Below are 15,644 nucleotides of genomic sequence, written 5' to 3'. Positions count from 1 at the left end.
ATTATGGCGTCCTAAAGACAAAAAGACGAAAAATACTTTGCTATTCAGACTTTTCCTAAATACAAAAAATAAAATAAAATTAATAAATCAATTTTTAAAAAAAGGAAAACTGAGGTGGAAACTGCAAATGCTTGAAAACACTTGCAGCCTTTAAATTAAAAGAACAAAGAATATCACGGACCGGAACGTTATGTGATTTCAAAGACATTGTCCAACACAAAAACACAAAGAATTGTTAGTTTTGTATGAAGAAGATGAGAGGTGAGTAAATAAATATGTTCATCTCTTTTTATAGGAAAATATTTGTTTAATTTTTTGGCCTATCTATTCAAATAAATCTACCAAAGTCTTCTAAATAACTGTTGTGAAAGCCTGTCAGAAAAACTCAAATGTAGTTTGGGGATGTTCGTGTTTGCGCACACGGACAAAATTGTTTGTACAATTTTGTCAATCAAGTCAAGTCAATTTTTGTTATAAATCAGCTTATCATACGACTGCAACTCCAAGTGCTTTACCAAAAAAAAAAAAAAAAATGAATGAAAGAAAAACTCACAATGGTTACTAAAACCACTTAAAATGTACAAAATAAATACATAAATAAATAAATATTGGAAATTAATCAAAATCAGCCACTACTTTTGAATTGTCATCCAACAGAATTAATACATTTTTTTTTAACTAATGAAACCGGTCTGCTCAAAAATTATGCTACCCTAATTTAATATTTTTGTTACACAACCTTTTAAAGCAATCACTGCAATCGAATGATTTCTGTAACGTCAATGAGACTTATGCAGCTGTCAACAAGTATTTTTGGCCTGCTCTTTGTGAGCAAACTTGTTCAGTTATCACAGGTTTGAAGGGTGTCTTCTTTAAATGGCATTTTTCAGCTCCTTCAACTGATGTTCAATGGTTTTTAGAACTGGGCTCATAGGAGGCAACTTCAGAATTCTCTATGTCATTCTTGGATGTTTTTGGCTATGTTTTCGGTTGTTATTCGGTTGTTATCCTGTTGGAAGACGCATTATCTGCGACTGAGGCCATGCTTTCTAATAATAAGCAGCACATTTCTCTCCTGAACGCTGACAGTCTTGAGATTTCATGGTACCATGCACAGATTCAAATACCTCTGTGCGAGAAGCAGACCCAGAATTTAACCTCCACTTTTCACAATCGAGACAGTGTTTTTTTTTCTTTTTTTTTCTTTCTTTTTTTTTTAATTTATTTTATTTTATCTTTTATTTTAATTATTATTATTATTATTATTTATTTATTTATATTTTTTTATTTAGTGGGTTTTTTTCTTGATGTGCTTCATTTTTGCATCTATGTGGTTCCAGTTCTCACAGACGTTTTGTGGCTTGTCAATGCATTTTCAAAATTCCAATAACCTTTTTTAAGATTTGCTTGCCAAGAAAATGAATGAATGAAAATGAAGTATATAGAGAAAAAAAACACAGATTTTGATTAGTATTCAATAAATTTGTATTTTTTGTTACTTTTGTAAGTTTCATGTGATTTCAGTGACCATTGTGAGGTTTTGTCCAGCTGTGTATGCACAATAATTAATAGACACCAAAGTGTCTCAAATGCGTGCCCATTTCATGGATGATTCCCTCAGACACACGAGTCAGGAGCGCCCTCTGGAGGTCACTGGTAGCTAACATCACCGTCCTCTGTTTGTTAGTGCGTGTTGTTATGGTAACGACTAACGAGTATTATAGCTCAATACATAAAATAGCATTTCCGGTTCATTATTTTACAATGTAAATATTTCTGTAAAATGTCATTACATGAGATTAATGATTGATTGATTGATTCTCTTGGTATCCTCAATTAATCAGCATTAGGTGCATAATGACCCATTGATTCTCTTGGTATACTCACTTAAGCATGTGCATTGTTTCAAGATAGGGTTAGTATTTCAAGTTAGGGAGTGAACGTATCCTGATATTGGCTTTGGAGAGCGAAGCCGGAAGTAGCACAAGTCATTGCTCTCAAGCGTTTCTAGTTAACAAGCGCTCTTCGTCCCAAAAGCGCCTCTTCGTCGTCTGACGTGGATCGACGCGAGCGCGGTCACACTTCGTCACCAGTGACGACGAGCACGGCGTCAAAGTTTGGGTAAGTCACAAATCAACCCATCGAGTAATCAAATAATCACGCAGTCGGTCATTTCACGTTAAAAGTCTACTCGAGTTGCAACTGAAAACCGTTGGAGATGAGTCAGCAGGAAGAGCAAACAGCAAATTCGTGTCAAGTTTAGCGCTGTGACGTCAATGCAGTCAGGCCGGAAGTGCGAGTATCAAAATAAAAGGGAAACGTCAAAAGTCGGGGTTTTGATTTCAGGCCATGGTTTGAGTTTCAAGACATGGTTAAAGTTTTAAATAAGGGGCAGTGTGCAACGTTTGTTTGTTCTAACTATTAGGTTGAGCCCCAGACATGACATTAAAGGGAAAAAAAATAGTTCGTGCGCACGAACTAGCACTTCGTACGCACGAACACCTATTTTGTGGGCACGAACACTTACTTCGTGCTCACGAATTACTACTTTGTGCGCACGAACTACTGCTTTGTGCGCACGATTCTTTACAACGTGCACACTAAATAGCTGTGGCTTTGTACCGGTCAAATAGATAAACAAATCGAACGCACCTTCTATAAAAGTTGAAAGGTCATGGGAAACCGACACAATGCACAAGGATAGAATGATCGAAATTTATTAGGTACGCTTGGAAACAAACACCTGTTTCGATTTCGTTGTCGATCAACTACAAGGCTTTGGAAGGAAACATGGTTAGCACCACCACAACATTTTTATATTATTTCGATCAGAAAAGTAGACGTCTGAATCCTCATCTCTCTGCTGGACCCCATCGCTTCCCAAGTTCGTCGGACGCGACGGCTACGAAGGAGGCAGTATTTTGGTGACGGATCAAACTTCGCGTGGCACATAGACTCAGGTCAAATTTAAGCCATTTGGCATATGTAATGGGTGCATCGACGGGTTTTCTCGTAATGTCATTTGTCTGCGGGCGGCTCTCACCAACAGCGACCCCAAAGTTATCGGGTGTAAAATAAAATAAAATACATTTCGGTCATTCTATCCTTGTGCATTGTGTCGCTTTCCCTTGACCTTTCAACTTTTAAAGAAGGTGCGTTCGATTTGTCTGTCTTTCTGACCGGTACAAAGCCACAGTTAGTAAGTGCGCACGCTCTAACTATTTCGTGCGCATGAACAACCTACTTAGTGCGCACGTTGTAACGATTTTGTGCAAACATAGAAGTAGTTCGTGCGCACGAAGTAGTTGTTCGTGGGCACTAAGTAGTTGTTCATGGGCACTAAGTAGGTGTTCGTGCCCACAAAATAGGTGTTTTAACTTTTTTTTTTTTCCTTCAATGTCATGTCTAGGGCTCCGTAATTAGGACTACATTTCATGTGCGAAAAAAAAGTCACTCATCAGTTCCAACATCACTTGTGCTAAATATTTTTCACTTCCTGTGTGAAAGTTAGCAGTCATCATCTTTCACACACACACACACACACACACACACTTCATTTTTATTCATCACACATGACGAACAACATACAAGTCGCTTGTAAATGTCAGGCCATATATAGACAAGCAATGGACGCCGTTGAATGTAAGGGCATGTGGTCAGTGGACTCTTCAATCTAGCGTTGATATTTTTGTAATGTGGGAGAAAAATCCCAGATTGTAACCTTGTACCTAGAAACTCAGAACTGTATGCTTAAATTTTTGGTTCCAATGTAAAATAAGTTTTATTTCTTTATTTATTTTATGAAAGCCTGTCCAAAATGTGATTTTTGTTGCTGTTGTTCCTTTTCAGAAGCGAGCAACGATGGACGACAGCTTCAGTGACTCAGTGGTAGATGAGGAAGAGCACCCAGACGGAGCATCTTCTCTACAGGTAAACACTGTACCACTTTGGACGTAATACAGCATGAATTACTATATTTTGTTGTGCGGACTGGTCATGTGTTCTGGACGCTTTGTGCGGATGAGATGGTAACACAGGCGCCGTAAACCACACAGCAACACTGACGACACTGTACAAGGGAAACAAAGGTTGATTAGTCTTTAGTGTCAAGCGAGGGGTAGTTCAAAACATTGTTTGGGTTTAAAATTAGACTTGTCCTGTCGTCATGATCAGGTGTTGACCTTGCAGGAAGACGACGACTCCGACGGAGACTTGTGCGGGAGACGGCTGATGCCCTCCATGCACCTGGCTTACATGTAAAGCAACATAGCACGCTAACATGACACACATGAGTTAGCATGAAAACTTGCAATGTTTTTCCATCTTCTTTCCCCTTGCAGGAAAGAGCTCGACGAGCTTTCCTCACACCCAGACGATTGCGAAATAGACGACGATGTGAAAGAGGAGGAGCATGACTCGACTTCATTGGCGCCGACAAGCTACTATGCGAGATCCGGGCAATACGGTAAGCGAAAGACACTTAGGTTAGCATAACAAAACGACTTTGAACCACAATACTCCACGAGAAAGATGCTCTCACATTCACTACCAAGACACTCTCATACACGACTGAACATTTGCCACTCACGCACCTCACATTAATACTCTCATACACAGGTTATATTTTTTCTGCTCACTCACACTACCAAAAAGCTCTCATACACACTAGCAAAACGCTCTCATGCAACTACTGCATTTTTTTTTGTCATAGTCACCATTTAAACACTCTCCCACATCCTGCTGAAAGGCTCTCATATTAGGTAAACCACTTTCAGATTTTCAGCATAATGCTCTAATGCCCTTACTGATATTTTTTTCACTCACACAGTCCACTGAATCACTTTCACATACTAGAAAAAATGCTCTCACATTTACAAAACAGAATTTTTTTACTTACACAGCTACTGAATTACTCTCATACATAGGTAAACACCCCCCTCCCACACACACACACACAGAACTTAAAAATATAAATATATTAATAATAATATAATAATAATAATAAAAATACAATACAAAGTAATCCCCCACAGTCAATTCGATCGACTTTCGACCTTCGATCAATTTAAAAATATTCAATTAGTTTAAGATGAAAGTTTAACTTTCAAGTAATGTTATGCATTAAGGCCGGGCAAACCCATTTTTGGTTGTCCCAATTTAAGATAATTAAGTTGGATTAAATAAATACGACAAATAATTTCATTGTAGTCTAATGTTTTCCTTTATGTCAACCATATTTGTACATTGGAACGAAGTATATATTTTTTGTCATTCTTTTCAAAGATTTAAAATTGTCATAATACTGAATTTAAAAAAAAAAATCCATCCATCCATTTTCTGAACCGCTTGCTCCTCACAAGGGTTGCGGGGTAAAAAAAAAATTTAAAACAATAAAAATCTTTAAATACATTTAGAATGATAGGCATGGTAACCTTATTTATAAAAGGCAATACATGTACATACAACATTTAAAAGCATTTAAACAAGAGAACTAAAGACTTTTAAAATAAAATACAGAAACAATTTTACTGTACTCACAGTGAAAGAATTTTTATATTTTTTTTAGTTAAAAAAAACCCTGATATATATGAGCTCAATAATTCATAGGCATGAGAAAAATAAGCATAGCATAGTTTTTAGCCTGGACTTGAAAGCATCATTCACACTTGGGGCTGACATCATTCTCCCAACAAATAACTTCATCAACTTATATCATTCAATTTATTTATTTATTTTTTTCGGCACAAATGGCTCACATTGTATTTTAAACAAGAAGGAAAACCTTTTCTGGCCCTAAGTATCCCTTCAATTGAGATCTTAAAGGAAGGCACCTTTAATTTTACATGTATGGCTTGATTGGCAGTAAATAGTTAGTTTAGCTACGAAACATGCATAAGAGCTGAAGAATACACCCCAATATTGATTTATTTAACTTTTTTCAACATAGAAGTACTTCCGTGTTGGAACGCCCCCCAAGTGATGACGTAACAAGTGTGTATACTCGCTTGGCGAACAGTAGTTCACGCAGACAGAACGACGAGGAAGACACAAACGTCACTTATGCCTTACTGTATTGCAAAATTTTGTAAGGTGTCGTCAAGGAAAAACCCGCGAGGTGCACACTGGTATGTTATCCAAAAAAAAAAAAAGGCTATTTGCGTAGAAAATGGCTTGCTAAGTGCTGTCGACCTCCCGGCAAGGACAAGCAGGCGCGGACGTTATGTTTTATTAGCTCGTAAGTTGTTTATAGTTCACAAATTGACCATGTTCATAATCTTATTTTAACAAAAAATTTATTGAATGTGTATTAGTGTCATTATCATCGGCATGTGCGACGTACTACATTTGTGTTCTGTCCCGCTGTTCTTCCTGTGGTGCATTCCAGTTTCATTTGCATTTCTATTAATTTCGTTCGGATCCAAACCATTGATAACCAGCCTAGGTAACGGCGTCTCACATTTCCTTACTTTATTTTGTCTATAAATAAACACGGTTAATACACAACCTTCTTGCAAGCTTTCGTTTACATCATCGGGACGCTACGCAAAAAAAGAAGAAAAAAAAACAGCTAGGGGAGGTTGGGCGCTGTAACGACGATACATTTAATTTTACTATTTTTTCTTTTTCCTGAAATAGTTTGTCAGTTCCACACGTTTTGCATTGCTCGTGCTGTGTGTCACTTTACCTGTTGGATATTGGCTCCTCCAAGACTTTTCTTCTTCACATCTTTCATCGCAACCAAAGCTATCCTGAGAATGTCTATTTAGTATTGCCATGTTGAATGTCTGATGTTCCAGGATGCAGTTGAGATTGTCCGCAAGGAACCGATCCTCGATTTCTTTCATTTCCAGACAGCACACATTCATTAGCGGATTGTCCATTCCTGTGCAGCTCCCGCACCACCCCCCCGCCTGATTCACTCGTTCGTTAAAGTTTATTTTGTGCCCGAAAAGACCATCTGGCGCCACAACTTTCACATCCAAGGCAGACTTTCCTTCGGTAGGGTTATTTTGTCGTGTTGGCTCGAAGCAATAAGGTTTAATCCTTCCGGGTTTGACGCTAGATGCACGGCTGCGTTTCATAGTGTAGCGTCGTTTACACACTAGTGACGTAAACATCCGGGTTATTTAGTCACGTGTAACAAACATGCCGGCGTTAGATTCATTTTAACAATGGTTTAAAAGTTATTAAATGTACATAAAAAATAATCACGTCACCAAATTAATTATTGAAAAAGTAGCAACTTTTTGCTGCTAAAAATGGATCAATAAGTAAAGTGTCCCTTTAATATCTTGGGGTGGGTGCAAAGAATCTTCTCCCTCAGTGGCAGATATCGTCATGGTTACTTGCTCCACTGTGTCAGCCTCGTTATCCTGCAAATACACAAGTCAAGTTAACTTTATTTTTTTACGCGCTTTCAAACAGCCTGAGCTGTCACAAAGCGCTTTACAAAAACACAACAACACCAACATAACAAAAAGATTAACAGAAATACATTACAATACAATCATAACAAATCAACATTCTTCCATTCCTAACACATACACTTTGATGTTTGAAGCAGTTGTAGATGAAAGAGGACAGAATCAGTCTCCTTTCAGCAGTTGATCAGAGACGTGATCGCAACATGCATGACGTCACACACGTCTGCTACTAGCTAAGTTTGCTGACAAGCTAGCTCATAAACGTCCGTGATGAGCAAAAAAAGAAATATCTCTACTGGCTACATGACAGATACAATACATCAAAAGTAGTCGCACTGCTTACACACCAATGGGGGCTTAAAAACAAAACTTTTTTTTTTTTTTTTATATATAACATTTTGACCATAAAAATTAAAATGTCACACGGCAAAAGAATGTTACGATTTGATTTGATTTATTGAACATATAAACATACAAACAAAAAGCAGACAAACAAAGAATTAAAAAAGAAAAGAAGAACCCCATAAAATCATCAATCAGTTTCCATGTTCAAAAGAGAGTAGGAAGAAGTTAAATACGTATCTAGTCCTACCCCTACATTATATATTTAGACTTATTTAATTATTAATACAATACTAGGTTAATATTTTAAAAAATAAAATAAAATGTATAAACCTGGTTATGAATACAAGTGGACTTGGACAACATAAGTACATGAAATTCCGAGACATATACCATAATACATTTATAAATCGTATACTCAATACTCCTATATACAATTTTTATGCTCTTATCTGACACAAGTATTTTTTTTAAACTTTGCTTTTAAACAATTTTTTTAAACTCAACAAGTGGGTCACATCTTTTCAGGTCAATTCCCAAATTATTCCACAAATTAACACCTTTTACAGATACACACATTTGCTTAATATTTGTTCTTGTTTGGGTTTTATTTTTTATTTTTTTTATTTTTTATTTTATTTTTTTTTGGGGGGGGGGGGTTGTATAGACACTTGTACCCCTTATATCATAAGGATGGACCATGGATGTTACTAGCAAAAATATGTTTTATGACAACTATAACACGTTGCTTCACAAACTAAGTTTGGTCACTGTTTCTATATCTTGTTCAGTTAAAAATAGTTTGGAAGTGCCTAATTGGTTTTATGCGTTAATATTCCGAGACATTTTCACAGCTAAAAGAGCATTGAATAAAACTTTGTATTGCTCTCAGACCGGTGAAATTACACCGTGAACACTAGCGACGTTCGCTTGCCAACTTAAAGCTTTAGTATACAAACCACATGGAACACGGCAGGCAGTTTATTCAGTCTTCAGGTTCTGTACATGTACATGCTTTCTTTTTCCATACATACGCTGCTGAAACATTCTCATTAGCACACTACTAAAACGCTTGTATACAAACTAGTCAGATGCTCTTACACACAACAGTTTTCTTTTTTTTTTTTTTTCTTTTTTTTTTTTTGCCAACACATGCTAACTGATACATCCTTATGCTCACTAGTGAAACACATCCACTACTGAAACACTCACAGGCACAGAAATTAGATGCTCTCACACATGCACACTTCAGGTAGTCACGAGTGACATCCTGATACCTAATAATGTTGCGGTTGAATTTCCACAGCCGCCATCTCGCGGAGCGCTGCCGCCGCCTCGCCAGGTGGCGCCCACCAGTACTACCTCCACGCAGGACAGATGATCATACAAGGTATAGTTTCAAAGTAGGGTTTCCAATAGGGGTGTGAATTGCCTAGTACCTGACGATTCGATTCGTATCACGATTCACAAGTCGCGATTCGATTAGATACCGATTAATCCCGATACGAATTTATAAGTCGATTGTTGCGATTTTTTTTCATTCAAATTTAGAAAATACTAATCAGTAAGCTTGTAGAGTGTAAGATTTATATGAAAATGTATTATTTATTTATCTGACATTTCAGTCTTATAGAGGTTGTAATCTGTTTCATGTTTGAACAGCATTAAAATAAAATATTAAGGCTTAATGTTCCGTTCATATAACATTCTTCCATGCTCAAGGTGTGAATCCTAACCCGAAGTCAGACGTTTTGTTGAATATTTTTCCATTAAAAATGGAAGTTTAAAAATCGATTCACACACACACACACACAAAAAAAAGGCAATGATGATAAGACGTTGAATCGGTAAGACTACCGAACAATTCTGAGCTCTTAAAAAAAAAAAAAAAAATCTATTTTTTTTTTTATTGAATCGATTCGAGAATCGCGCGATGTAGTATCGCGATATATCGTCGAATCGATTTTTTTTTTTAGCACCCCTAGTTTCCAAGATAGGATTTGAAAGTAGGGTTTGAAGTCTGGGTTATGGATTCAAGTCAGGATTCCATGTTTTGAGGGTTTAAAAATTGAGAAAGTGCTCTCCTATGTTGTGTCACGTGTTTGTGTATGGGTTGCTTGGTCTCCCCAATATGAATCGCTTTCCTCACTGGACTGCAATGGTTGAACAACATTGCAGAATTTGCTTCTCAGGATTTTGTACTGGGACTGAACCAGTTTTTGTTTGGGGGTATAGGCGGGTTACACATTTAATAGTGATTTCAGTATTGACTTTTTTTTCCCCCCCTTCTGTTTTTCCTAACGATTAATCTTTTTTTTTTTAATTAATTTATGTTTTTTTCCTTTTTTTTTTTGTTAGTTTTAAGTCCGCAAATGTTGAACATGAGTTGAATTGAGTAGATATAAATACTCAATATATACATATATAAATACTACTGAGACGCACGCAGTGACGTCTTCCTTATTTTTATTTATTTTTTTATTTTTATTATTATTATTTTTTAACCATGTGCAAGTTATATTTGTAATATTTTTATTTTTTTTTAAACCGAGTGCAGGTTATATTTTTTGATAACATTCAGTCATATATTTCTTTTTAGGAAGTTCAAAACTTCCTTTCCTGTGTTTTAATGAAGCTCAACCTCAAAGCCCACTAATTTACTACAAAAATTGTTTTTAAGCACATACATAACATCAGCCATTCGGCCACTAGGTGGGGCTGTAAACTAGTCCGTAACTGTAATATATCACCACTCACAATGTTGGGTCCAGGCGTAGAACGAAGTGCTAGAGCTGCCTGTAATAATAATAATAATAATAATAATAATAATAATAATAATAATAATAATAATAATATAGGGTATAGGCTTTATTATTGTACGTTATGATTAAATGAAGAGGAAAGGCTTGGTTAATGTTTATTTCGTTGCTGTGTAAAAAAAAAAATGCCTTGCAGTGGCAGCTGTTACAAAACATACCTTGAAATGATTTACATACCTTGAAATGATTTCACGGTATGTTTTGTTTGGAGGCCTCGATGGACAAAATCCTGAGAAGCAAACTCGGCAATGGTGTCATGTTTGAAGAAGCCATTTGGATTAAATATGCACGGCCTTGAAAGTTGGGGTTTCAAATTAGCGTTGACTGTTTTGAGGAAGATGTTTCAAGTTAGTGTTTCAAACAAAGGTTAGGTTATGGTTTCAAGCCATGGTGAGGGTTTTAAACGGTTGTTCAGCTACATGACTTATTAAGAAGAAGGGAAAAGAAGCAGAAAAAGGTCTTTAACGGGTAAAAGTTCCATCTGCCTAAAACTTGACTCACAAGCCATCGTCGATGGCCGCTCGCCCCGCCTCTCTCCCCAGAAGTAGCCAATCAGAGTTCCCTCATGTTTGTCGCTCCACTCCAGTTGCGTCACTGCCTCTAAAAATAACCCCCCTCCCCCTTGACATTATGGTACTCTGGAGGGAGGAGGAGGGCCTCCAAACCAGCGCGTCTTCACTGACTTCAGCGGCTGCTGGTGATGTCACTGTGACGTCAATGCCGGTAATTGTAATCCGGCCGCAAAGTTGACGAACGGCCAAAGACGACGCAAAACTGCCAAGGAAGAGAGCGCGGAGAGCCATTACGAATTTTGCCGGCCAGCGAGGCAACGTAGTTGTTTTAGCAGTTCATTGTTTGCCCTCTTTTTGTTCGGTTCTGGCTCACTGGGGAACAGCAATGGCCGTCACCGGGGATGAGACAGAGTCAGGTACGGTAAACTTTTTTTTCCTCCTTTTATGGGGTGAGGGCGGGATGGTGGTCACTATTAGAGTGTCTGTCGTCTTCCTCTTCTTGGTCTTTTTTTTAAATTGTCTTCCTCTTCTTGGTCTTTTTAAATTGTCTTCCTCTTCGTAGCGTCTTATTTAATCATCTTTTGTAAGTTGTCGTCGTCTTCCGGTTCTAAGTCGCGCGTGCGCACAGTAGCCACCGAGCAAGTACACGTATTTCACCCGTGCTACCACTACGGGTACATCGTCAATTTTGACTTTTTTTTTGTTTTTGTTTTTGTTTTGTTTTGTTTAGTTTACGACTTTTATCTAGTTAAGTGAGTGTACATGTGCACGGACATACACATATACATATTCACGCGCTCACTCACTTCGCTCGTCGTATTTTGTTGTATAAGGAAAAAGTTGTGCGCCCATCTGGTGGCAAGCAACATGTTGTCAGGCAGATTGTCCACATGGGTGGGAGGTAGGGGGGAATGGGTGAAGAAATTGCTTTGACGTCATCGTAGCTTCCTGGAACAGAAGAAGGGAAGGGGGCGGGGGGTGAGACGCACGCAGTGACGTCAACAAGTCCCTCTGTTATCATTGTGAGTGAGTGAGGGGCTCAAGCTGACTCATCGTTGACATTTCAAATATTTGGATAAAAGAGCAAATGGTCTGACTTTATATCAACATCTGTAATATAAGTAGAATAATAATAATAATAATAATAATTTTAAAAAGGCCGCAACCATGTAATTATTTTTTTTTCATTTGACTGATAGGTGTTCTATATTATTCCACTACTGTGAACCCCTACAAGCACCTTGAGCACACATGAGCTTAATCAGTGACTAGTATAATAACACACTATCACAAACTGATGTGATGTCACACATGAGCAAACAATATGCATAGCACTTTACACAAACGCTTGTGAGTCTTTAAATTAATCTTTTGGTATCTAATAAAGGAATTCACAGTAATAAATGTTAGGGAATGTGGGCAATTGTAACTATACGGGCAGGCGAAATAACAGACTACTGTACTTCAGTACTATATATTTCTGTAGACCTTTAACACCAACAAGATTCCACAAGATGGCGCCAAAGTAATATCTTAGATTGGCCTGAGCATAAAATATAGTGAATAAACAAGGTTTTCGGTGAATAACCAAGGATAGAGTCCTTAGATAGTGGTTAGAGATTAGGGAATGAGTCATTCCAACACATCGCAAGTTCATAGAAATCTTTTTTTTTTGTGAGCATTAGCTAGTTAGCTTGCAACAATTATTGAAAACATGGCGAGATAATAATCTGTCATGCATCCTCGACCGCAGCTGCCACCGGCGACATCCCCGCTTGCCAGTTGCGCTCGCCCACCTCAGGCCTGGCCCACAGCATTGTGTTGGCAGCGGCATCACCGAGTGCCACGCACAGCCCGCTCTCGCACCACACCGAGGAAGTCACCCGCAAGAGGGAGGTCCGGCTCATGAAAAACAGGTAGGCGCATGGACTGGCAACCAGGCCCGGGTGTCTGGAATTGTCTGCTTTTAATTTTTCTCTTTATTGTCTTTTGGCAGGGAGGCTGCTCGGGAATGCCGGCGAAAAAAGAAGGAGTATGTCAAATGTCTCGAAAACCGCGTTGCCGTGTTGGAGAACCAAAACAAGACGCTGATTGAGGAACTGAAGGCACTCAAGGACATTTACTGTCACAAGGGGGAGTAAAAAGCGCCCGAAAACTGCTCCCTATCATTTCCCGCCACCGCCACAACCCGACAAACTGTTGTGACTGCATCCACTCGCTCAGGCCTCTGCCATGCTGCAACCTCCCTAACTCGTGTCCCGGGAATGTCGTTCGGCTATGGACTCTGAGAAGCACTTTGTTGAAAGTTTGGGGGGGAAAAAACGTGTCTTCTGAGAACGGCACCCTGTTTGTGGCATTTTTGCTTTAGTTTCTGCCTGTTTTTTGGAGTCTGCAACGTGAGCACTAACTTGCATGACTTCATTTCTAGCCGTTTAAATCAACAGTAAGGGGGAAAAAAGGTAATTGTTTTTGTGGCCAGGCGCTCCACTAATTGTTGTAATCAAATCCAAAAGTCCTCAAGGATGTTATAACCTGACCAGGACGTGATAGGAGGCTAGCAATGCTAAGTCACATCCTAAATTCTAATTATTCCATTGTCATCAGCAAAGATAAAAGACCAAATGTTTGCCCTGTGAACAGTAATGCTATTCTTGGAGTTTGAAGATGCTATTCTAATCGTGCTAAATTTTAACAGAAGTCAACAAGACAAAAAGTGCTTAATCCGAAAGACACCTCAAGGAAGATGACACGACAAAGACATTATGAAGCTAAGCTAATATGCACGCTTGCTAAATGCTAGCTTGCCATGTAGTGTTCATGTGCAAGCACTACACTCAAATTTCTCATGCTAGCATGGAATTGTAATTCTCACAAGCTAAAGATGCTAAGACAATATTGCTAAATGCTAACAAGTGTGTTTATTTTGTTAGAAAAGTGAGTATTTGTGTGCAAGAACCCACAATGTGGACGTGTACAATGCTGCCTGCCTGCCGTAGCAAGTCAAGCTAATGGCGGCTATCTTGCGTTGCCACTCGCAAAGCAGAATACATTGATTTCTCTGCAAGATTTTCTCTTTATTTCCGGTCTCCGCGGCGAAAAAGTTGCAGTGTGTGGCATATGGTTGTACCAGTAGGTCTGGGAGGAGCGCTACATGCACATTTAATCGGTAAGAATGTGATTTTATGTATGTGTGTGTGTGTGTGTGTATATATATATATATATATATATATATATATATATATATATGCGTATATCTCCAAGTGCCACTCAAAGATTCGTCTGCGTCATGTTGTCCAAACCCAAGTGGCACCGCGAGATGGCGGCTGCTGGCTTCTCGTCATATACATCCGCAAAACAAAACTTGCTACAATAACGTTAACGCTGATGTATTAACGATCCAATCCAGAAGTAGCCAGTGCAACTAATGTTATTCCCCAGGCGGTGTAGTATCCTGATGATTTTCAAGTTGTCCCTTTCTTGTTTTAGTTGTTATGTATGTGACTTTAATTAATACAGTGGAGTATTATTGTTTTGCATAATAAGCTCAGCTGGCCGCAGCTGTTGGTCACTCAGAAGCACAATCACTCACCAGACGGACGTTATGCTAATAATGCTAAATGCTAACACAGCAAGTTTGTGTTGTAACATCACTGTCTGATTTCAGTGGTCGTTGTGTACAGGAAATAACATTCTATGATAGCATTAGCACTGTTGCTAAGCTAATAAAACATTAGTATAGACAGTTAATGTGTTGTTGAACAGTAGTGCTTTTCTCCATGTTACATAAGCCGGCGTAGCGTCTTAATGATTTAGAAGTTAAATTGTTACATATTGTTGCTTTAATTTATACCAAGACTAATTATTTGTCTATCAAAGCACAATCAATCAAAACCAGTTAGTCTATTATCAGTTATTACAATCATAATTATTTTTGAAAGATAATTGACTTTTTTAAACAACACAAGAGCCCCAATTGTCCTTTTTGTATTTTTTGTTTTCATTGTGGTGTAAATAAAATTGTTTTGTGTTTAGAGAATGGTGCTGTCTTTGTGTTTGCCCCATAAGGAATGCTTATGGATGGTTTCCTCGGCAACCAGGCTCAGAACACATGACGCAGGAAAAAAAACTGCGATTTGCAGCGCGCTTAATGAAGCTGACAGCCCTTTTTTTTTGTTTTTATACAAAATAACCTTCCAACACACATACTTAACTCATTTGCTCCCAATAACGTGTAAATACGTTTTTTTCCAATGTTTTAAGTGTCCCAAAGATGTATTTATACGTTTGTTTGTTTTTTGTTTTTTTTTAATGCTAGAGCATACAGAAGGCTTTGATGCAGCCTCTAAACTGCAAAGCACGGTTGCAGAAATGGTAGTTATTACACAAACGGCCAGCAGGTGGCAGCAGAGCAAAGGCGATCAAACAGGGCCATCTAGAAAAAAAGCTAAATTACTTTGAATTTTAAATAGATTTGTGAAAACTGATGAAATTTAGTTTGGGTCGTTGTAATTTTATATGTGAGGATTATTTTGATTTCAAAATGTGAT

General features: G+C 38.1%; 1 protein-coding gene across 14 annotated transcripts; it reads left to right on the top strand.

Moving 5' to 3' along the window:
- Positions 1–1,939: 1,939 nt before the first annotated feature.
- Positions 1,940–15,133, top strand: crema (cAMP responsive element modulator a). Of its 14 annotated transcripts, none has more exons than XM_077524779.1 (7): positions 1,940–2,121; positions 3,850–3,930; positions 4,174–4,256; positions 4,341–4,465; positions 9,073–9,156; positions 12,851–13,013; positions 13,094–15,133. In XM_077524779.1, exons 2-7 carry the CDS (start codon positions 3,862–3,864, stop codon positions 13,236–13,238), a joined length of 669 nt encoding a protein of 222 aa, XP_077380905.1. In that variant the 5' UTR covers positions 1,940–2,121; positions 3,850–3,861; the 3' UTR covers positions 13,239–15,133. The 14 variants fall into 14 exon arrangements, with proteins under 14 accessions (XP_077380905.1, XP_077380949.1, XP_077380940.1 ...); XM_077524823.1 differs by having other exon boundaries at positions 1,943–2,121; positions 4,189–4,256; XM_077524814.1 differs by lacking the exon at positions 1,940–2,121 and adding an exon at positions 2,661–2,960 and having other exon boundaries at positions 4,189–4,256.
- The last annotated feature ends 511 nt before the right edge of the window (positions 15,134–15,644 follow it).

Source organism: Festucalex cinctus, chromosome 1 (assembly GCF_051991245.1).
Source record: "Festucalex cinctus isolate MCC-2025b chromosome 1, RoL_Fcin_1.0, whole genome shotgun sequence".
In the NCBI taxonomy this organism is placed as follows: Eukaryota; Metazoa; Chordata; class Actinopteri; order Syngnathiformes; family Syngnathidae; genus Festucalex; species Festucalex cinctus.
The sequence above is the reverse complement of the archived record's forward strand: the minus strand, read 5'-3'. Positions and strand labels throughout refer to the sequence as shown.